The sequence below is a fragment of the Styela clava genome, chromosome 10 (genome assembly GCF_964204865.1).
Source record: "Styela clava chromosome 10, kaStyClav1.hap1.2, whole genome shotgun sequence".
Classification (NCBI taxonomy): domain Eukaryota; kingdom Metazoa; phylum Chordata; class Ascidiacea; order Stolidobranchia; family Styelidae; genus Styela; species Styela clava.
This window is the reverse complement of record NC_135259.1, coordinates 7783017-7806179: the sequence shown is the minus strand read 5'-3', so window position 1 is coordinate 7806179 and position 23163 is coordinate 7783017. Positions and strand designations below refer to the sequence as shown.

Here is a 23163-nt window from a genome sequence, read left to right as displayed (position 1 = left end):
GTGTCGTCATTATTGGTTTTATTTAATTTTGACCTCCACCTCTTTAGGGTCAGGTTTATAGTTATTCCCACTTAGGTAAAAATTTCTCATAAGTGAATAATTTTCTCATTAAAATAAGATAAGTATCGCTGTATGACATGATTGACTTAGATTTTACACCAAATGAAGTATCAGGGTAGTTGATCAGGTCAAGTTTTCGTAGTCGGGTGTGGTATTAGTTATAAAATGAAACAACAATACGGGGTTAGAAATATAAAAAGCATTCAGCATAGCAAGCCTAAATTGAAGATTTATCCACATTGTTGCGGATAATTTCGATTAAAAGATTGTTTTATCTAAGAGAAGTTAGTTATCTGCATCATTCGATGAGATCTTTCAATTTTTATGCAACACTTAGAATAAGAATTTGTCATTTTTCCTCGATGCAAATTTTTCTTTTCGATTTTGGGCCAAGTGCAACCGCAGAAAATTGCATTTCTGTTTTGCATCTTAAAAAAGGTATTTACTGATTGCATTAGGATCATAGCACGTCTGAAATACCCAAATTCTGAAAAGGGAAATTGTTTGAAAATTTTTTTCTTGTTTGAAAGCTCCCTCTATAAAACGTAAAAAACCCTTTAGTTACAAACTCGTATACCCATCGCCCTTTCAAAAAAAAGAATCCCAAATCGGAAATTTCACACGATGAAGGACAGTTTTCGAAAAGTAATATTATTTAGCCACGTATTGGAATGAGTATGTAATAAAATACTTTCATGTTTAACCATTAGATTAAACGCTAATTGTGAGTATTTAACTGCGATTTTGAGAAAAAGTTGGAGACGAAGTTCTGATGGGTGTGGCTTTTTGATCTTCCCACGATTCATTCTTGCTTGAGGTTCATGAAAATACATAACCCTTCATAAAGCTGAACCAGCTTACAATCGTATATAAGCCAAATATTAATCCAACTACTAATTTCAATGATATATAAATTCACCACCAATACCAAGCTATTTGCAGCGAGGTGTTCAGAACGCAACTGGCTATCATTAAAACAACCTCGCAAGAGTAACCACTAGCGACACCAGACGACGCAAAAGCATTGCTTCAAGTTCGGAGAAAATAAAATATATACGTAGCGCCACCTAGTGGCAAATTCGGATGACGTCATAGCACACAAAAAACGAATAATATGCAGCTCACTGGAATATTTAAAATAAATAAAAGTATTAGCCTTCTAGCGAAAAATTTAATCTCCAAGCACTGAAAATTTTAAAAAGCGAAAAGAGAAAAGCGTTTTTCTTTGACAAAGAAGAACAAGAAGAAGAACATCAACAACACTGTGAAGTTGGAACGTGAATTCCAATCCATTCAACGTTGTTGTAGTTGAGTCCTATTTCTGTATTTTCACCCGCATCCGTTTTGAAGAATTATGCGCAATCTCCCAGCTTCTAGTAACTGCACAACCAAAGTAGTAAAGAGGCAACGAGATCCTTAGAAAACAAACTGTATTCATCATTCTCCACATATGAGTAAAGGGTTGCTACAGCACAGAAACTTGAAGACCAACGATAAAACTAATTTATAACGACACGGATGCACTATAAATAAGCAATGAAATAATGATAATATACCATTCACAATAACAAGAAATAATCGCCAATACTAAATAGGACCTAATTAAGCTAAATTTATATGGCAGATTTCACGAAACGCGCACCCTTATGATTAACTAAATCCAGGGCAAATCTCGGACCTCCTGAAGTATGCGCACCAAGATGGCGCACAACCTGAACTCAGTTTGTGTACCAGGTTAGGGTTCAGGTTGTGCGACATCTTGGTGCGCATACTTCAGATCTACCCAAATCTCAATATTAAACGACACTTTCCACAATTCCGCAGTGTCGTATAGAACAAAGAATCAGAAAAGCGTTATCTTAAAACCCGGGGAAAAAGTTTTATTTACCGTGGCACAATAATGAGTCACTGTCAACAGGAAATTAAGATAATAAAGATAGAACATAATTTGTCGGGCATTGTTAAGATAATAGAGAAATATTAAGGGTCAAAAGTGTGAGGCGCGCGAGGTCAAATCTAACAAACACCATTAATACTGAAACGATCCATAGGTCCACTCACGTGTCCAATAAGCTAGAATTTACTATTCATTTTGAAGTCTAGTTCTGCATAGGTTGTACAGTTGTGTATGCTTCAGAGATAGTTGAAAATGTTGTTCTCTCAAATCAGAATAGAACTTGCCTGCAGTTGCAGTAGATTAGTTAAAAAAAGATTTTTTTTAGATATATACTGATGCAATTCTGTATCGCATTTGGATTGTTGTAGCTGTATGGTGCCCTTCCGTTCTTGTCTTTAAATTAATAAATTTATAATTCCATTGTTTTTGGCAACGTTAAAAAACTGACTAATGAAGAAAACTACCTCATTGGAAGAGAGGCTAGGCAATATTCAACAAATAGACTTGCTCGTTCATACAACAGCGTTATGACTGTTAAGCCTTATTTTGTTGAGAATTGCTAACAAACTGAAGCACATTGACTCTTATTTTTAACCACGACAAATTTTACATAAATTATTCTAAACCTTTGACTACGTGTTTATATGTGTGCGTATCGGCGACCTGAGGGCTCAGCTATAGAAATATATTTTCTCATTTTGTTAGATGTTTCATTTCAATGCGATAGTTGAATGCAAAGAACATTTGAATTTCGTCTGTGCTAGTTGTTCTAATGCAGAAATTTGGTTAGCTTGACTTTTGCATGGAGTGAATAAATTAAGAATAATCAAAAATCAAAATGTGCTTTTAATTAAGAAATGTAGTTGGCTGGATTAGTCGCATGTTATCATTGTTTATACGAATAATTTATGAAATTGCGCCTATCAAGCTTTACTACCCAAAACGTTAAATTTTAAGATTTTATAATTTGGATTAAACTCTTTCGGTATACATTGTTGTCGTTTATATGTCTGCAATTAAACTTTATTTGTTGATTGTTGTTTGTTATGCTAAATAAAGATAATCCATCTATTAAAATATCACAATATATATTCAATCCGTTTTTATTTATTTGTACCAAAACATTTTTGGTATAGATAATGGGGCCTAGACATATATAAGAAAATACAGAATTATGTTTGTTATCTGGCCCAAACGACTGCAGTAATTTCTCGTTCGACAATTCGATGCAATCGCTATATGTGTTCGATATTCAGACATTTTAAAACAACTATTTCATTTCTCATCAATTATTTATATGCAGTTTGACTACCGTTTTATAGGAGAGAAACTTTTTGATAAAATCTCAAATTTTCATTATGCAATTGACAAACTTTAGAAATAGGCAGTACCGTAGATATACTAATTAAACACTATAGATAAGCGAAGACAACGATTAAAACGGGAGAGTAATATTCCAAAAGCAAGCAAAGATTGAATTGTACGATGGCAAAAATAGGCAAAATCGAATAGCTGATTTTTGTTATTATTTGAAATAGTATATATTATTCATTTCATATCAACTTCTTTGGTGTCGTAATCAGATGTTTTGTTTCAACAACGCGATTACCAACGTTTTTGGTGCATTTGTAGATGTAAGCAAGATTAAATACGCCAATTTTTAATATCACTTCGTTCTCACTTCTAAAACCTTAAGATAGTCTTGTTTTTATATGAAGGTAAATACAGAACGAGGCCCCTGACGGATCTTATTACAAATTATTCCAGATAAAAACATACTGTAAAAAATCCTGAATTGACATTCAGTTGCCAGGTTGTCTTTGGCATAGAATCATGTGTGAGGCAAATAAATTGGTTTAACGTGGGAATATTGGAATAAATCATTTCATACTTTATTTAACTAGGCTTTTGTGAGTATTTACTTGTTTCAACGTACGCTGACAAAAGTAATGTACACCAATTTCAATGTAAGTTATTTTATAGCTTATACATACATTTCAGCACCAAGTGCGCCGATGGAATTGTCAAGTGAGTTCCGAATTTCAAAATAGTTATTTGACGTTGAGTTTAGATAGAATTTTCCAAAATAAAAACTTTGAAACATATTGTTGTTACACGAAAATGGTCGTAAAATTGTTGCTTTTCAATATAATATCACGGAAGCTTGCCGATCAGGTTATCGGTCCAGTATAGCTGCGGGGCATATTTATTAATAATATGATACACGTTCGTTATATTATAACACCCTGAGGGGTTCGACGCAGAAGCAACACCGCGCGATAGAAATCTGGAAAACTATTTTTCTGTGATAATTGAATGTCTATTCTGAGGGTTAAGAACTTGCGACAAAATGTACCGATTAGAAATTTTGATTACAGTGCTCGCTTTATGAATTATTCAGAAATATACTCAATTGCATGAGTGGTTTTAAGACAGAACATAATAGAAACTAAAGTACCAAAACTGCCTTTACTGCATCAAAAACGGGAACAAAAATACAGATGTATGTCTTCTTGCAACTAAAGAGCACATATGCAAAACGATTAGGTGAATAGGTATTAGAAAATATACTGTGTGCTGGAAGTTGGTATAGAAAATCATTTATGTAGTTGACAAGATTTGAAAGATAGTTAAAGCAAATATATGCTCTACTATCACGAGCAGGGATAACTTCATATAGGCAGTAATTTTTCAGAAAAGCGTGTATTCGTATAGTGAACAGTATTATGAGTAATGAGATATAGATATGAAGCTTTCATATTTAACTGCGAGTACTGGGACCTAAAAATCAAATATGGACAGGCTAATTTGATTGTCTAGTTTCTTACATACCGGAATGAAAGTTATTTCACGTATAATCTCATAGAATGTTCAAAGTATAACATTTTAACAAAAAACAAATTCTTTCATTCTAGTAACTACTAACAACATCTAAACTTCGGTATGAAATATATAGGAAAATCTTGAATTTTACGAACAAATTGTTGACATTCCATAAACTAAAAAATCCCTATTTGAAGAAGATGACGTTGCTACAGAGAATAAGCAGAAGCGCCAGAAATGCATTGCTGTTGTGTCCACGTTCATTAAGACTAGGGGGAAGAAAACGTAGTCTCAATATTCTTATCTTCATTGTACTTTTATTCACATGCACCGTTTACATTACGGAAAAAAAATCTGTGAGGTGAGTGAAAAGGCATTCTCCCGCATACAAAAACGAAAATAATGGTAATTTTTTGATGACGATATAAAGAAAAGAAATACTACATACTCATTCGGTGATTTTCATATACATTCAAATTTTCTTCAGATGCTAAAAATATGTTTTTTGGTATGCACGAACTCATCATCGATTTTTGAAAATTATGCAATGGCCCTGAGCATAAAACAAAATGAATTTGACAGCATATGTGTTTTGCAGCCAACCATAGATAAATACCAAATTTTGCACTACCTGTTGGTGTAAGGCAATGCCAAGAGAATTTTTTATCAGGTTTGAAATGCTAATTAATGTAATACTGATGAACTCAGATTTATTCATTAAATGAATACGAATTTCATCATAACACGTAAGAGTACAGACGATTTGTTTACGTATTTTTGTTGAATTATTCAAATACCAAAGTTTTTGCGATGCCCGGGGCTATGTCAACTTGTCTAACTTTAAGACATCGATAGCAAAGAATATCCATTTTCCTGGAATTAAATTAAATATTCATTAATTCACGTTCGTACTTTTATTTTAACTGTAATTTAGCTATACAAACATGATTCTTCTCAAAGAATACCATGGCGTTATCTATGTTGATATTCAATTTCGAAAAAAAAAATTCTGTCATCAGTTATATCAACGTTAACCTAAAATACAGCAATACAAAAAATTGGTTACAGGTAATGTGAAATTTGAACTGCTGTTGTCTTGGTGTTTCATAATGAGGAAAGCACTGTAAATTTTACTCTTATGGATCCGGCTTTTTGAAAATGTAACAAGCAATTATGCTTAGATGAACCGTAATCACTTGTGCTCCGAATAGCTTACTTACTTAGTTTGGCGCACCCAGCATGTTAAATGCCCCAGTTGAACGCATTACTGAACAAAATTGGGTTCAATTTTTTTTGTTTATGTGGTACCGATGGTCCATTATTGACTAAAATCAATGTCAATCACACCTTCATTTTTAATAGAACTCAACTAGAAGCAGAACCTCCAAAACTTGAAAAACGAGCACATATTGAGGAAGAACAAACAGAGAAAGTAGAGCAGCCGCAACAACAACAACAAGAGCTTGAACAACAAAAACAAACACCAATTACTTCAATCACCAGTACTTCAATTCTTCTTGCGACAAGCCCAATTGTTAAAAAAGAAATTGTTAAAAAAGTAGATGTAACGCGACAAATCGAAGCAGTTGCCGAAAATAAAGAGAAAGATAAGATATCACAAAAATCTCTGGAGAAATGTAAAAAACGATCGCCAAAGCTGGGTGAGATAAGGATGAGCTGTATATCATTTATTCTTCAAGTGTGTGGATAAAAATATGACTTTATATATTATATTTGAAAGCTACAACTTTTTATGAAACTATTTATAGAACTATGTTTTTAAAATTATTTTGGGAATAGTATAGTTAAGCCCAAGCTGCTTACAAGAATATAATGACGCTATTAAACCGTACTTACAATATGTTACACACATATTCAATCTGTACGTGTATTAAACAATCTGAAGAATTTACCTTTCTTTAAAAAATCCTTGTAAAAACCTAAAAATTTAAACTGATATAAAAAGGTGATTGTGACACCTTTCATTCTTGCAAAGAAATCCATATCCTTTGTTATGGTCACTCTTACTATATATTTATATTACTATGTTTTTCATTTTAGTTGGTGACATGAAGAGCAATCCCAATATTACACCTTCGATGGAAGAAGTTGCAAAACATGTTGGACCAGGTTTATCAATTGGAGGGTGTTATTCACCGAAAGAATGTATAGCTTTGTAAGTATTGTAATAAGCAAAAAGACAGGAAGTATACTATCCGACCCCTGATGTTTACTTTTTTTGACTTGTATATGTAATTTCTTCAAGGCAAAAGGTAGCAGTTATAATTCCGTTCAAGGACAGAGATGCACATCTTAAAACGTTATTGTATCACTTACATCCTATGTTGATGAGACAACATATCCATTACTGCATATACGTAGCAGAGCAGGTAAGTACAAAGTTGTTTAATCCCTTCCTCATTTTTGTAGGTGATATTGCTATGAGTTATTTAACTATCTGAGTTTGTACAGAATTTCAAATAAATCTATTTCCCTAAGGGCTATTACCAGGAAATCTTTTGCAACGTAATTTTCTCTTTTACACACAAATCGAATAAAAAAGGTTATTCAAGTCATTTATCTTTTCCAGTATTTAACATTAATTAATAAATAGATAATAGGTTCAATCATTTATTATATTATTACTGCAGACAACAATTGAAGGCCGTTTTTATCAAAAGCAATTTATCAAAAAAGTCGCATGAATTTTCACTGAACGTAAAGGCTTGGGGCAATCTTCAAACAACAACAGTTTTATTCCTAAATTCTAATTATTTTAGTTTGATAACGGTCAATTCAACAAAGCTACAGTCATGAATGCTGCTTTCGAAGAAGCATTGAAGTTGGATGATTACGATTGTATAATTTTCCATGATGTTGATATGATTCCTGAAAACGATAGAAACTTTTATATGTGTGCTGATCAACCACGGCATCTCTCTCCTGGTGAGCATTATCAAATAATATAAACACATTTTATGTAATCCTTCACGCATTTGATTTGTACCGAGTTTTCTTGGATGGTTTAAAAGTGCTGCCATCTGCATGTAAAGAAGCACAGATTGTTATGATAAAAACTGAGTATAATAAATCGATGTTCTACATTTTATTATGTACTTGCTTACCAAAAAGATAGCGAATCTCGCAGTAAACAAACCGACATTTAAATACAAATTCTTATCGTCCCAGCAATCGACAAATTTCAGTATAAACCTCATTATGGAACTGAATTTGGAGGAGTCACAGGAATTACGCCATCACAATATCGTAAGGCAAACGGGCACTCTAACCGATTCTGGGGTTGGGGAGGTGAAGATAACGACATGGAATTCAGAATACAACATAGGTAAGAGTTATATTACTTTTATATTTAATTAATATCAATTGATTGTGTAAAGTCTAATCTTTTAATAAATATGCACTCTATTGATTAAAAAAACTATCTACCGTTTTGCAGGAATATGACGATCGTTCCTTCTTCGCTGAAAGTGGGGAGATACATGATGATTCCGCATTTACATCCGTGGAAATTTAGTCCAAATAAATATCCGTAAGAAAAGTTTTGCATAATTAATGTAATTAAAATTCTGCTGACGTTATTTAATGTTAGTCTAGTCCAGGGTTTCCCAAGCTTTTTTCAGGACGACACCAAAGACAACTTTCAAGTGTCCAGTGCGACCCCAGGTCTATATATAATTTCTTCATGAAACTTCGGAGCTTCTTTCACTGGACTTTTGAGTTTGGTCATGTGGTGATATTAGGTAAAATAAGCTGAAACCAAACAGTGATGTCGCAATAAGCACCTACATTTTCTATAGCATAGGCATAGAGCGATGCCTATATGCCTGTTTTACAGTAAGACATGGTACAAGCTGCTAAATTTAACAAGATTTATCAAATCTTAGATGTTTTGTACATTCATCCTCCACCATACCTCAGCGACCCCACCGACCTCATGACCTGTTTGCGACCCCACCTACTTATCACTCCGACCCACTTTGGGGTCGCGACCCTTGTTTGGGAACCCCTGGTCTAGTCAGACAAAGCAAAAACAACATAGTATTCTTTTTGTGTATTCTCTCAAAAAACGAAACAAAATGGGACTAAATAAAAATGAGGCTACATGTTAACAGTTAGATGATATTTTTATCTCGACGAGTTCGTAGATTTAAAATACAATTATCAATTGTTGAAGATTTTAAGTTAAGTTTACCAGATAAGTATACACTTGCTATCTGTCGAGATAAAAAAATTCTAGACATTTCAATCTTAATGATTAGTTAAATTTGAATGACTTCAATTGCATAGATTTTTCTGAAAACAGATGACAATTTCATGAACAAGAAACCCTTTTGCCAGTTTTATAGAAACATTGAATGAACTAAAAAAAATACCTAATTGTTGTCTGATTAACTATTAATTATTTTTAGTTTCAAACTAAACCTCACAAGAAAAACAAGAGCAGATATTGACGGGTTATCAGATTTGCAATATCGGTTACTTGAAGTAAAACGTTTTCCAATGTATACAAAATTAATTATTGACATCAGACGAATTCAAGTAACAAAACTGACGCTGTATATTGATGGCAGGGCATCAATGGATATAGACCTGTATCCAGGTATGTATTTGCAATTGCGAGAAAGTCTTAATATATAATCTGCATGTGAATAGTCTTATTCAGCCATGGGACATGGTCGTTGGATTTTGACGTCCAAACCCCATGGTTGAACAGAAACCTACGTCATAATTGCACCCTGTTTGCTTCCATTAACAAATCTTCGTTTGCTTTGCGCCAAATGAAATCGCAAAACTCTTATTTGATTACTAACCTTCTTTTTTATGCACTAAATTTATTAAATTTGCATGCATCCACTCAAACTATCCAAATTTGTCATCTTAAAATTGTACCTTGGTGTCGATGTTTCTCCGCGGCTAGTAATACTATTCTTCGATTTAAGGTAAATCAAACGCGTTGTTCCCACCCGATCCTGGATAACCGTAATCCACCACTCACATTTCTCTTTTGCTTTGTTTCTACTTCTGCAATTTTGTTGTTCATTATAATTTCGTAGCTTGTATTGTTTGTAATGCATCATTTATTGTCATCATCATTTATTATCATTAACTGTTTGCTTTACTTATCTTTTCTCCCTTCCGATCAAACCCCACTTTACCATTATACCTACCCTCACAGGACCGTGTCGTTATGAGAAATTTCCCGGGAAGTATCTGGACTTCGTCATTGAATTAACAGAGAAAAAGGAAGCGCAAAATATTTCACTGTGGCCTGGTACCGTCCGAAAAGACGGCAAATCTTCACTTATAAAAGATAATTTAATTGGTCCAGATGGTAGAAAACGACGGTTTTCAATGTTGCATGATCTCAAACAAGCACAAGACCTGTGCGACAAACTTGTTCCTGAGTGCTCAGGAGTTCAACGTGAAAACAAACAAGAGAATTATAGTTTAAGGAGGGGTAGCATTCCTAGACACTTGGTTATAAGTGGCCCGTCCGCGCCAAAACCTCCTACAGTATCCCCCGACGAAAATGGAGACGAAAGATTGTCAGCTGAACGACGCCGATACATCTTGCCTGAAAAGTATGCATACTTGCGATATTGTCCGGGAGAATTTTCACAGTTCAGGCCGCACAAGTCAGCGTTCATGTGCACAGATGTTTCAAAACCTTGTCCACATCACTATTCATTCGACTTGCATTTTCAAGTGAGTAAATATTTGCTTCGATACAAAAACATTAATCAATATAAATTTTTTTAGAGATTAGATTAAACCGCCCGCGCCGCCATGATTTGTAGTCGAGTGCTCCTTCATCGCATCGCTATTTTTTCTACTAACACTTTCCGGGTGCTTGGGTGATTGTATGAAATTACTATTGCATAACAAAAAGTATAACTTTTAAGTTATATACGTGGTTCAGATGATATTGACATCCGTCGTTGCCGATGGGAAACATATATCAACAAGACCCTTGAGAAGCACGACCGAATTGACGACTCCGATTATTCATACCCAAACCTGACGGCAGCGAAATCGGCTTGCGACAAAATGCAAGCATTATGTGGAGGAATCGTAAAGGAAGTAAACGGGATCAAATACACGTTACGCAAAAAAGGTCCACCCAAGCACAGTGATAAAGAGCTTATCAGACTAATTATGTCCCGTCCAAACGTTAGACTGATGGGTGCATTGGGAAATGATATGCGGCTTGGTTGGATGAAATTGAGAAAACAAGCTGCAAGTGGAGACTTTGTAATAAATAAAGATGGCAAACACCAAATAGGAACTGATACGCGTTTAGTTTTAGACCCAAGTGAAGTTTTAGAAGACGGTGTTAAAAGAATCCCTACACTCAATGAAGTGCTGGCTAAAAATACAACAGCATATGTAAAATACTGCCCTGGTTTTTATGGAGCACACCAGAGTTTGCCAAAACCTCTGAAACAAACGATTCCTCCCGATATAACCAAATGGGTTAATGAAAACGAAGGAAATCATTTTAGACACTACTTCGCTTTTAAGATTGATATAGAGGTATTTGATTTTTAAGTTCCCCATATAAATATGTTGATTTATCTGGTTTTTTAATCTCAAGTCAGTCTTGTGTAAATCTTGCGTAAAGGCTTTTAGATATGATTTTTATAAAGATCGCAAAATATGTTAACAACGAATACAATTATCATGAAGTGCTGATTTAATTGTGTTACTTTTTCTGCAGATTTTTACATATCCCTCCCAAATGTGCACTAATTAATTCAATTTATTACGCGTACGCATTTGCACGTGTAAGAGATGCTTAACTATAACAGATAACAAATGCAGACTTTTTACAACGCACTAAAACTAAATTGTTTCCTATATGATTGTTTTGACGTGTATTTCTTGTAGTAATGCCAACATCAAATTCTTTTTTTTGTGGACACTGAAATGTCCAAACCAAACGAAAACATACCATCTATAGTCAAATTTATTCACACATCTGAATGTCAGCACTTCGATGGTTTCTTGCAAAAGTGTAAATTATGGGTGATTAATCACAAATATAGTTATTTAAAAAATAACTACATACAAAAATGATTGTTTGCCTTACGTCTTGTCAACTTTCCACTCAGATACCGCTTTCAGACGTTTTCAAATCATGATGCAATAAATGCATGTTGATTAAATGTTCATATTTTGTTTACGAACAGGTCGTCTTAAACCCGTCGGAATATCTATATTACACCGATGAAAAGCATTTCGAATCTCATCTTGAGAAAGGAGAAAGTAAGTAGCCCATTGTTATATTTTTTGAACATAGATTAGACGAAATACGATATAAAGAGTGAAAACCCATCTCACTGGATGCACATTTAGTGAGATAGCAAAAGAAAAATTTACGTCATACCATTAAATAGATAATTGAACACCATGTCCCATATTTAACCTAATAATATTATTCCCAACATTTCAAATCATAAACATTTAACGATTTCGATTTTAATATTTCACTTTTTAGATAATTTTATAGGCAAATATTATCGCATGCTAATTTATGTAATTACCTGAAAATAAATCCATTACGCCCTTTATTGTAATAAATGTGATATTTTTCTAGATCATTATACGTTCACTTGGCCAGGGAAGAAAACGCCAAATTTTTCAAATCCCGACATTCCAAAGAAGTACAGCTTCCGAACACCTGATTTTGCAATTCCAAATATACCAGGTAAATTATATATTACAGTAAACATACCGGTTGATGGTATATTTCGATGATCACTTGCGAAAAAATATGACACGCGAAATCACCAAGAAATAAAATACTCGCTATTTGAGTTGCGGTAAAAAACAGTTATTTTTAAAAAATATAACACATTATAATAGGTAGGCTATGCTATGATATTTAAAATCGATCTTTATCTCAGGAACGTATGCAGTCGAAAGCAAAATTGTTGACAAATATAGACAGCCATACTTTCAATGGAACTGGTGGTTTGAAGTCACTTCAGGAGATCCCGTTGTTGATGCTCGCACAAGAGATGTATATTGGAAGTAAGACACATATATTTGTATTTTATAATAGAAAAGGAAATATTGGCATCCACTACCACCACGTGAAAACTAAGAAAGCATGATTCGAAACTCAAAAAAAACAACTTGAATATGAATGAATCACAGATATCGTTACTTGATATATAGGAGTAGTCCACGGACTTGTAGTAAAAACTAGTTGATTCGTATAAAGTTTACGACTGGAATCAAGTTATTGTCTCGTTTGCCTTGAGTTCTCGGAAAAGACATGATGACAAACCTAGCCAATTCTACACAAAAATATTATTTTAAATTATTCTTGCGATTTCAAAGTTCCGCTCAGTAAATATTTTTTTTGTCGTTTCAAGGAAAAAGATGACAGAAAATATGATTCGAAGTAAGGCCCAACGCCACGAAGAAGTAATGAAGGAAAAAGCCAGAAGACAAAGGCAAAATCAAGCTGAATATGAACGCAAGATGGCTGAATTAAAGGTTGAATTTAAATAACTATTATTCAAAACTGTTTTTGTTTTCTATAATGTAGGTTAGTTAGGTTATATAAACAAGAACAAAAATATTTATGTTTATTCCCGAGGAAAAATCATAAAAAAAATTCATGTCCTCGGAACATCTGCATTGTATCCAACCTAGGTTTACTCCGATTTATTTGTTAATTTGTGAATTGCGCCGTTACGTTTGCGCAAAATCTATCTGTTTGTTTTTGTTCCTATACCTAATACATCATAAACCACACTCATTCCCCCTATATATATATATAAATATGTCGTGTCTTCTCTATATGGAAAAAATGAATTCCAAGCATAATGTTAAGTCAAAAATAAATATCTATCTAATATCAAACATATACTTTTCCAAAGCAACATCCGAGCAAGCCAAAACCACCGGTTGTTCACCGCGACGGGAAGAGTGGAATGCCAGAAGGAATAGCAAAATTAATGGAAAAGGTTCAAAAAGCTGTGAATAACGGAGAAGAAAATCCCATGGACATGATTGACACACATGATCCAGTGTTTCAGGTTATAATAACATGAGAGTATTTTCTGGTTTTATATTAAAGCCACAATGTAGAATAAAATTTATAATTCATTTTTACCTCGAGCAGTTACCCTCAAACACAACAGCAGATTGGTGCAATAAATACAATCGTTTATTTAGTATTGCAATCCAAAATTTTACATTTTCAAAGTAATTCAAAGCTTAATTTGATTCCATGCTAGAATTTAGTTTATTTTTATATTCATTTTGTTAAAAAATAATTCAGAGAAACGTAGGAAAAATACAAGAAGAAGAAAATGATCATGATGCTGAACCAAGGCCGACATTAATCAAAACAACTAAAAAAAAACTCGTCCGAGTGGCGGTAAATCAAAAACAATTTCACATTCAAACTCCAAAAAAGAAGAAAGAAGATACAAACAATAACATTGTGTAACCAGACATGCCTAAATAAAATAAAACATACACAAAATAGCAAAGGGATATTACACGACGCCGAGACGAACAAAAACATGCCAAGAGAAGAAGAGTCAGGAAGTGATGCGTTATGTCCATTCAAATTCGATGTACTTGAAATTCAGTTATACTTATAACTACAGAATGATACGCGATACAAACAATGCTGCATTTTTTGAACATTTGAACTTATTTATATTCAATTTGATGTGAAAAGGTACTATACCATAAGGCCACGTAATAGCAAAGAATAGTTGAAACTTGATGGGTGATTAAGGTGATGACTCCAGGTGGCCGTAAATTAAAATACATTTCCGATCATTTTTTAATGTTGAACAAACTTTATGTTGTTAAATGAATACGTAAATCTAATTCACTTTATTTTATGCCAAATTTTTTTTCTTAATCAAAATTTATGTTGATAAATTCAGCGTTTCATCAATATTCACACTATATATATATATATATATATATATTCAAATTTTTTTTTGCCAAAATTGAATTATTTGATGCCAATGATGGAGTGTTAAATATTTAGCCGATAGATTTTTATTCTATGCTTGAAGGGGCAGTCATGATTTGCTGTAATCGACATAAATACTTGACTAGAACTTCAAATACAAATGCAATGCGTTACTGAAACTATATTCAGAGGTAATTGAGTACTGGAACGAAGCAACTTGCTTGCAGTGTTGGGTTTTTTCAAATTGCATTTAGTGAACAGTAACTCAAAAATAGAATGTATACTAAAATTACTTTGGTTTTTAAAAATCTTCAGATTATCCCCGACGACAATGACAATAACAAACGGTAGCAACTTTCTTACGAGGATTCAATTCAGTAACAACTGTTTTTAAGCATTAGATTGATTGAATCTTCTAATATTTCCTCCACGTGCATGATTTGTTGCAATCGCATATAATGCGCGGTAGAGTACTTTTTATATAAAAAATTATATTTTTTCCATGTTTTTCCATCATGGTATTTCGAAAGGGCGCAATTTATCATTAATATTTTCTTTTTTGAATTAAAATGAATCAGTTTTGAAGACATTTTTGTCACATTCTAGGCACCACATTTCTTGAGTTAGCTCCACGGTAATTTTCAACCGATTTCCCCCTATGTATAATACACACATATCGAACAGTAACAATCGATATTTTGTGTGAAACGCTTTCGTAAAGTGTCAAAAATCGTAAAAATTATAAACTATCCCCAAGACCGAGAGATTCTTTAACTAATTTTCATGTATTTCATAATAATGGAAAAATTGACAGATATAAATAGTTATTTTCGATTGAAAAGATTTTAAAAGCACAAAAATTTGGTCGTTGAAATTATCAAAAATTGTCTGGGAGTTTGATCTTGGAAATGAGTCAACCCTAATATGCATTCGTATATATGCATGACATTGACCAGTAAGCTAAACACTACAGTTGGTGAGACGTTTACAACGTGATTCGAATAAAAACACAACTCAGGGAGCGTAAATGTACCACATCATGATTAGCAAGAGAATATTTTTGCTTCTATCATAATAGGTTTAAGTTCAATTTGCTCTATGTCTGTTCAACTATTAAGTCGTAGTTGCGCCATATCATTTTAGGTAAAATACCTATCTCTTCACCTATTTACAACCTTAGTTCTCATATACAACTTATAATTACCAAGAGTCATCTACGAACGCAAGCTAATAGGGAGGGCGTAACAAAATTTAAGCAGATATTGATTCTATATATTCCCACAAAACAAAGAAAATCAAACAATATTCTTGATTCAAAACCTCTCATTATGTGTGTTATTGTGAACAAACAACTTTGATTTTGCTTCTTATTTATATTGTCTATGAACTTTCAGCGCACTAGCTATTCTACAGAGCGTAATTGATTATTAATTTAACTTTTGTGCAACTTTTCAATTTAAGCGTGACGTGATGGCTTTTTGCCACATTCAAGAAAGTACGCGGTAGAAAATACAAGCTTGAACATCAACTAACCTTCAAGTTCGTTTCAAAATCATTTTTATTTCAAATAAAAGTGTAAAAATTAAACATATCAATAGAATATACTATACAGATAACACAATTCGGATGAAAAGTCCATGTTATATTACGCAAATTGAAATCCGAAGTGCAACTAGACTATTCAGCATAAAGAGTTTTACGCGCTCTAGCAATATATTACACCAAACTTTATTATTAAAAAAATAGATGAATAATGCATATTGCATAAGTAAAAAGATTCCTCTGATACATGGTGTGTATATATAATCAAGTACCAACGTCTTTTAACGTGTATTTGGTTCCCATAACAGTATTTGACCTTTGACTAGGACGACGACTGTGCTTATGCCGTCCTTGTCGCGCAGAAGAACGCCTGTTGCGTATGGAGTTTCGAAATTCTTTTTGTTGATGAGACGGACAACACCAAGGAAATAACATCTGCCTCCAGTTTGCAAACGTGTAGATGAGACATAGCAGATTCAATGAAACATTGAGGTTGTATAATAAGCTTAAAGCGAATATAGGTAAGTCATCTGGCAAAAATATAGACACCACGCCTCCGACTACATCTGTGGTAATTCCAACGGTCGCGCCGTGGAGAACTCTCCTGATGCATTCCATCAGTCTGTCTGATCTTCTTGATTTCACCACTGGCGCTGTAGTGACCCGAGATTCAGATGCAGTATCGTCGACTCTTGCTTTCACTTTAGTTGCTGAATTTCGCCTTTTCATTTTATGGACAATGAGCGGATACAAAAATAGTGATGACAGTAAGACTTGAATAGTGACCGTGCAGGCAATTAGAACTGAAAACGGGACGTACGAAGGTAAGTTTTGTTTTTTTGAAGCTGCACAAAATCCCTCGTAGTTTTTGTAGTCCCTCCACCACATGTATAAAGCGAGAGTTAGGGCAAGAGTAATTGGCATGATTCCATAAGCTGCATAGCTCACAACTTTTAGCTTCTTTGATTGTAGGGGTTTCAGCACCGGATTGGAGTAGAAAGTAAGTTGCCTGAGCCATAAAAATACGTGACAACAATGAAGGGACACTGCAGTGAAAGTAATCATTAGTTTGGTTAAAATATCGCAAGCGTGGTCAGACCAATTTCCCATAAGTATAAGACTCTGTTCGGTAACGCAGCGTAGTACGACAGCAATGACGCACACAAGTATGCTTCGCAGGAGCCATTTTCCTTGATTAGTTTCCTTTTTTCTATGAACGCTTATAATCTGCCCTTGCGTAAAATTAAATTCTGGTTTCACACCAACAGGACTTCCAACAATCAGGTTGCTGTTGCTTTTTGCACTCTCAACACTAATTTGTTCGTTATAAGGTATTTTTACCGGATTTGGATTGAACGTGTCATCTTTTTGTGATCCGATTGAAACGTCTGGGAGTTTTTGATTGGTATTTTCATTTGATGAACACTTAACCTGAGAAGGAAACATCATACTGTCTCTCTGTCGCTTTGCCAACCTTGAAACGCTTTGACTTCTCGCATGCTTTATCAACACTGCCGCAATGTAGATAGAAATCGCAGTTAGGCAGCAGGAAGTTGATTCGCAGAGTATCCAAATTGGTAATAAGTCCTCACTTATACTCAGCGGGCTTCTTATTCTGTTGCTAGAGATACCATCGTATGCTCGTGAATTAGTCTCCAGCGGCCATGTCGAATTGACCGACATTCTGAATTGGCAATAAAATATTTTTTGCCAGGTATTGAGAAGTCGAACAGTTAATATGTCCGGTTTTGTTGAATTGCTAAACCTGCTGTGTTTCTTCAGGTGTTTTAACACACAGTTATGAAATATACTCTCTTCAGTCGCTAATAAAATTGAAAAATATTTCTGGATATAAATATATATAAAAAAAATAATTTCAAGGTTTAGGAAATTGTAACTGAATAACTAACGTTTGCAGATATATTTCCGCCCTATCCTGAATGTATTAGTGCTTGCATCCGCGCGCTGCTTGTGCGGGATGCAAACGCGACTAAAGATGTATTCAAATGTGTATGAAAAAAAGTTTTCTGACTGTTGTCTATAAAATTATGCAAAATTATAGAGAGATTTGGTTGTCACAATTTAGACAAGGTAGCCGAGCTACAGGAAGTGAATAAGGAAACCATGGTTTTAAATAAGGAAGTTGAAACAAATATTCTGTCAACGGTTTTATTTAGTAATATCACAAATCTGTCCAAGTTTCACCTCTGCTTTTCCTGATAGTCACTACAATTTGTTATTGCTGAGTTTCACAAGCTTGCCTACCAAAGTTCGACACTAGTGCAGTGGTTCTTAAACTTTCCTGATCCATCATCGCCCTCCCAAAGACTCTCAACAATTCATGTCCCTGGTCCTAAAATTAAATGATTAAAAAACTAGTTTTGTTTAAGTGGTACCCATCAGATATTTTATTTGCCACGTTCAATAATAAAACGCCAACAAACGACAAATCGCAGTTAATTTACTTTAAATTAATGTAGTCACCGCGAATGACACTTGACGAGAGCCTTTGGGACCCCAAACGAACACTCCCTGGTCCCCGGAGGGACCGAAGGGCAGGTTTACGTAACCATACACTAGAGGTGTGCCCTCTCTCCCCGAACTTCAACCAGATTAGGTACTAAGAGTAAGCGTACATTACAATTACATAAGTCCTCTAATATCGTAAAAATATAGCTATCTGCATGCGTCATATTAAAAAATGAAAAATAACGTCAAAATATTTCAGAGTACGTGCTACAACCAATACTGTTTTAAATGACTGATGCGTCTTCGTGTTCATTGTTTCTCAGAAATAATTTTGTATGGACACTAATTTGACAACATGATCTATATATATCTAATATTCAGTTCTGACCATAAAAGGTCGCCAATATCCATCATACCACATAATCTTATACGTCTTTAATAAATGCAAATTACTCATAATAACTAAAAATATTGCTCATTAGGAATGATTTGATTAGTAGCAGTCTTCTTGTGTACAAATATGCCACCCCCTTCGAGTGATAGAAATTGTGTAAGACATGCCTTATGATCTACATATAGAAAATATAATATAATCTCGACGAATACCCTTATTTGTTTCAGTCACACGTCACGTCAGAAACACGCACGAAAGCAATTGTTCATTCCATTCATCGATGCACTGCGACAGCACAATGTAAGACGAATTGAAACGCTCAAGTATGACAGCCAACTTTACGTGCATGATGCATGATATTAACGTGTCGAGCGCTTTTATCACGAATTCGTAAAATATTTTCTCATGAACTCACTGAAAAATAAAATATCCCGTTCTCCATCTTGCCTTTGAAAAGTGGCGTCATGTAACATTATCCTAGAATCTTTCGAATTTTATACCGAGTATTGGTTTACTTGGCGAATCTTACCTTGAAGTATACCAAGTATCCATTGCGTCGTTTCAAATAGATTCCGTTAACTGCCAATACGCAGTCAATTGAATTATATTTCAATCTTCTGATGTTTTGAATTTCCGCATTATCTTATAAATTGTACAAAGCATTTTCAACATATCAGCATTTTGTAATGTTATAAATATAACTACACCTCACAAAGATGCTTCCCCTCGCATTTTCTAATATATTGTACAAACCTTATTCAACATTTCAGCATTTTCCGATGTTATAAATAAAACTACACCAACAAAGATGCTTCCTCAATTACTCTGAGCAAAGAACATGGGCCCACGCATCGATACATTACTGATTCCGTTATCTGACAATTGGATTCGTTTGACAATTTTGTTTTGTGTAGTTAATAAGCATATCAACCACGTGAAAAACAGCTCATTCTCTAGGTGTCTATGAATTGCCATAATTTGCTTATCGTGTTGATAGAACACGGCTTTAAGCGGTGGGCGTGAAAACATCCGCTTGTTGGACATGTAGTTGTTTATGGAATTTTCGAAACGCCTGACAATATATTTTTATACAATTTGTACAATTTTTTCAAAAACCCGTTATGATCCTTCAGTCAAACGCAAACTTCAAGTCGTTATGCAATATAATCACTATAAACTCAAAATAAAAGCATCTTTGATTTTAAATCTATTCCACACGATGCAATCATCTGTTATTCGGATGACCGCTCAATCAGATTATATATTATAAAGAGATAAGTTACATAATACAATGCAGTCATACATTAAATAACAACAATAACATGACTCGCTTATTTTTATGGCTCGATTTGAAACTGTGTCAAAGTTTCTTATTTTAGTTGTTAGGAATTTTGTTGCAAGACATAGTGATATAATAATCATTACTCTATGATGTAACTCCAAGAACACGTATTGCACCATTTCCGTATGATCTTATTTCATACAGTCATATTATAATACTGACTGCCGTTCACTGTTGTTGGAGGTATGACTTGTACTGATAGTGTTTGACCGAAATAAAAAAGTTTACCCCGGGAAGATTTTTCATAAATCATGAGTTAGAATGACTAGGTTTTATTACGGAAAAGTTCTCATCATTGTCGTAATTTAGAACGGCTGCTGAAATCTACTATTCATACAAATATTTTAGGGGCATTACCATGTGTAAGATTATAAAGAAGAATAATCAATATTCGAATTTATATAAATTGTAAGGATACATTAAATTGCACTAGTCGAAGGGGAAAAAATCGTCGACTACGTCATACGAAAACGTTTGTTCAATTGTGCGCGACAGTGAAGTCACGTTCATCGACACAAGAATAATACGACTGAATATATACCAGTGGTCGGCAACCTTTTGGAAGTGACGGACCGGTAAAATATGGCCAAAATTTTGACGGACCACCTTTATATAAACGAACTAAGCCTATGTAATAAATTCAAACGCGTTAGAAAATATATGTTGACAATATACACAAAAACGAAGGTGATGATATTTATTGCGAGATCGGCATTTGCGCTATTGTTTCCAATCCGTAGATTGTATGAAGCATGGTAAATATCGCTATTTTCAGTGATTTTCAAACCGCGAAGCACTTTTTATATCATGAATTTTTCACGGAACAACAAACGAAAATTTCCAATTTCGTGAAAACTATCCGAATAAGCAATAATCACTGTCAGGTTTCGCGTAGGAATAAAATTACAACAAGACCAATGACTCAAGTTGTAAGAAGACGTAACAAATTCATTACCTCGGAGAACAAAAGTACACTGAACTGACTGTTCGTAGCCGTTAATAGCAATGCAATTTTAATATGATATATTAACTTGTTTAGATGAGCACGCATCGTTTATTTTGGTCTGAATTTAGAAAAGGCAAACACCTAGTTCTCCTTCAACGGTCATCTTTCTGGCGTCTAAAATCCTACTTGTACTTCTACCATTAAATGATTTTATCGCTTATTTAAGGGTATTCTACGAGTCGGGTTTGCAAACTTCAAACTGTTTCAAATTTTCCCAGCTTTAAGCAACTTTTATAATTTACATTACGAAAACGAGTCAATGTTCCTGAACATGATTGAAAATGGGGGTCTGAGCGATGATTAAATTTAAATTAATACGTTGCCGTTTACATTTAGCTGTGTAGTCATTGCTTCAACTTTCGGAAATTCTTGCAAACATTTATCACAACAAACAAAATCTTCTTGAAAACTGTGTCATAAAATATGCCAAAATATAAAAAAGAATTTGAAGACAACAACACGGAACACCAGCTTTCAATCGTAAGGTTTGTAGATATTAGATTGTATATATGTTATAAGGGTCTTGTATGTTTTTAGGTCACCTTTCTGCGGACCGGTAGTAACCTTTCCGCGGACCGGTGATGGGCCGCGGCCCGGTGGTTGCCGACCACTGATATATACGACTCTGATGAATACATAATTCACATGTGATGAGTTCAACTCCCAAACTGCGGTTCAGATTTATACCTCAAGCCATAGGCTACCCCATATTTTCTTATTTTTCCGGTGTGTGCTCCAAACTTCTAATATGAGCTATAGAGCCGAAATCCAAAATTTGAAGTGTTTATTGATAAGGAGGTTGTGTTTTTAAACTTCAGGTACCAGAGACCGGAATTACTGATTTTGAATGGTGGCAATCCAAGTCAAAAAACCTCAAGAAAGCTGAAAACCTCAAGAAAGCATCAAGTTAGCTATAAAATTTAAGAGAACATTAAAGTAGGCCTAGATTGTGCATATTTTTTTGTGATCAAAATTTTGGTTTTCTTAAGATAAAGTCAGGGTTCCATTATCTTTGAACCCGCGTACATTTGAACCCGTACATCTGAACCCGTAATTTGAACCCAGAACAATTGCACCTGTATACTATTGCACCTATGGACATTTGCACCTACGGACATTTGAACCCATACATTTCCACCCATGGATTTTAGCACCCGCATATAGATTGAACCCGCGGACATTTGAACCCGTGTACGTTTGCACCCGCGTACATTTGAACCCATGTACATTTGCACCCGCGGACATTTGAACCCGTGTACGTTTGCACCCGCGTACATTTGAACCCATGTACATTTGCACCTGCGGACATTTGAACCCATGTACATTTGCACCCTGGACATTTGCACCCATGTACATTTGAACCCACGAACATTTGCACCCGCGGACATTTGAACCCACGTATATTTGAACCCGGGTACATTTGAACCACGGACATTTGAACCCGCGTATATTTGAACCAACGTATATTATATTTGAACTCGCATACATTTCAATCCGCGTACATTTGAACCCACGCACATTTTCACAAAAAATGTTTGCCCCAACGGCAATTTCCAGTCGCAAATAATTTTCATGCTACAGGCTCAAGCTCAATATTCTAAATTTCAACACTGTTTCATTTGTAGTTAGTTTTGGTGTATATGCATTTACCCGCTTCTAC

At 34.4% G+C, this 23163-nt stretch overlaps 2 protein-coding genes across 3 annotated transcripts; one reads left to right on the top strand and one right to left on the bottom strand.

Moving 5' to 3' along the window:
- Positions 1-4865: 4865 nt before the first annotated feature.
- LOC120337292 (uncharacterized) lies at positions 4866-14923 on the top strand. 2 transcript variants are annotated; one of them, XM_039405039.2, is made up of 15 exons: positions 4866-5141; positions 6143-6441; positions 6842-6956; positions 7047-7170; positions 7561-7726; positions 7970-8126; positions 8238-8330; positions 9211-9401; positions 10722-11335; positions 11992-12067; positions 12399-12509; positions 12709-12835; positions 13183-13306; positions 13693-13851; positions 14097-14923. In XM_039405039.2, the coding sequence occupies exons 1-15, from the start codon at positions 4981-4983 to the stop codon at positions 14265-14267; spliced, it is 2688 nt and encodes an 895-aa protein (XP_039260973.2). In that variant the 5' UTR covers positions 4866-4980; the 3' UTR covers positions 14268-14923. The 2 variants fall into 2 exon arrangements, with proteins under 2 accessions (XP_039260973.2, XP_039260974.2); XM_039405040.2 differs by lacking the exon at positions 10722-11335 and adding an exon at positions 9978-10507 and having other exon boundaries at positions 4867-5141.
- A 480-nt stretch (positions 14924-15403) lies between these two features.
- Positions 15404-19950, bottom strand: LOC144428146 (uncharacterized). The gene is made up of 2 exons (XM_078116908.1): positions 19685-19950; positions 15404-19569 (listed from the first exon to the last, which is right to left on the bottom strand). Exon 2 carries the CDS (start codon positions 17973-17975, stop codon positions 16557-16559), a length of 1419 nt encoding a protein of 472 aa, XP_077973034.1. The 5' UTR covers positions 17976-19569; positions 19685-19950; the 3' UTR covers positions 15404-16556.
- Positions 19951-23163: the final 3213 nt, after the last annotated feature.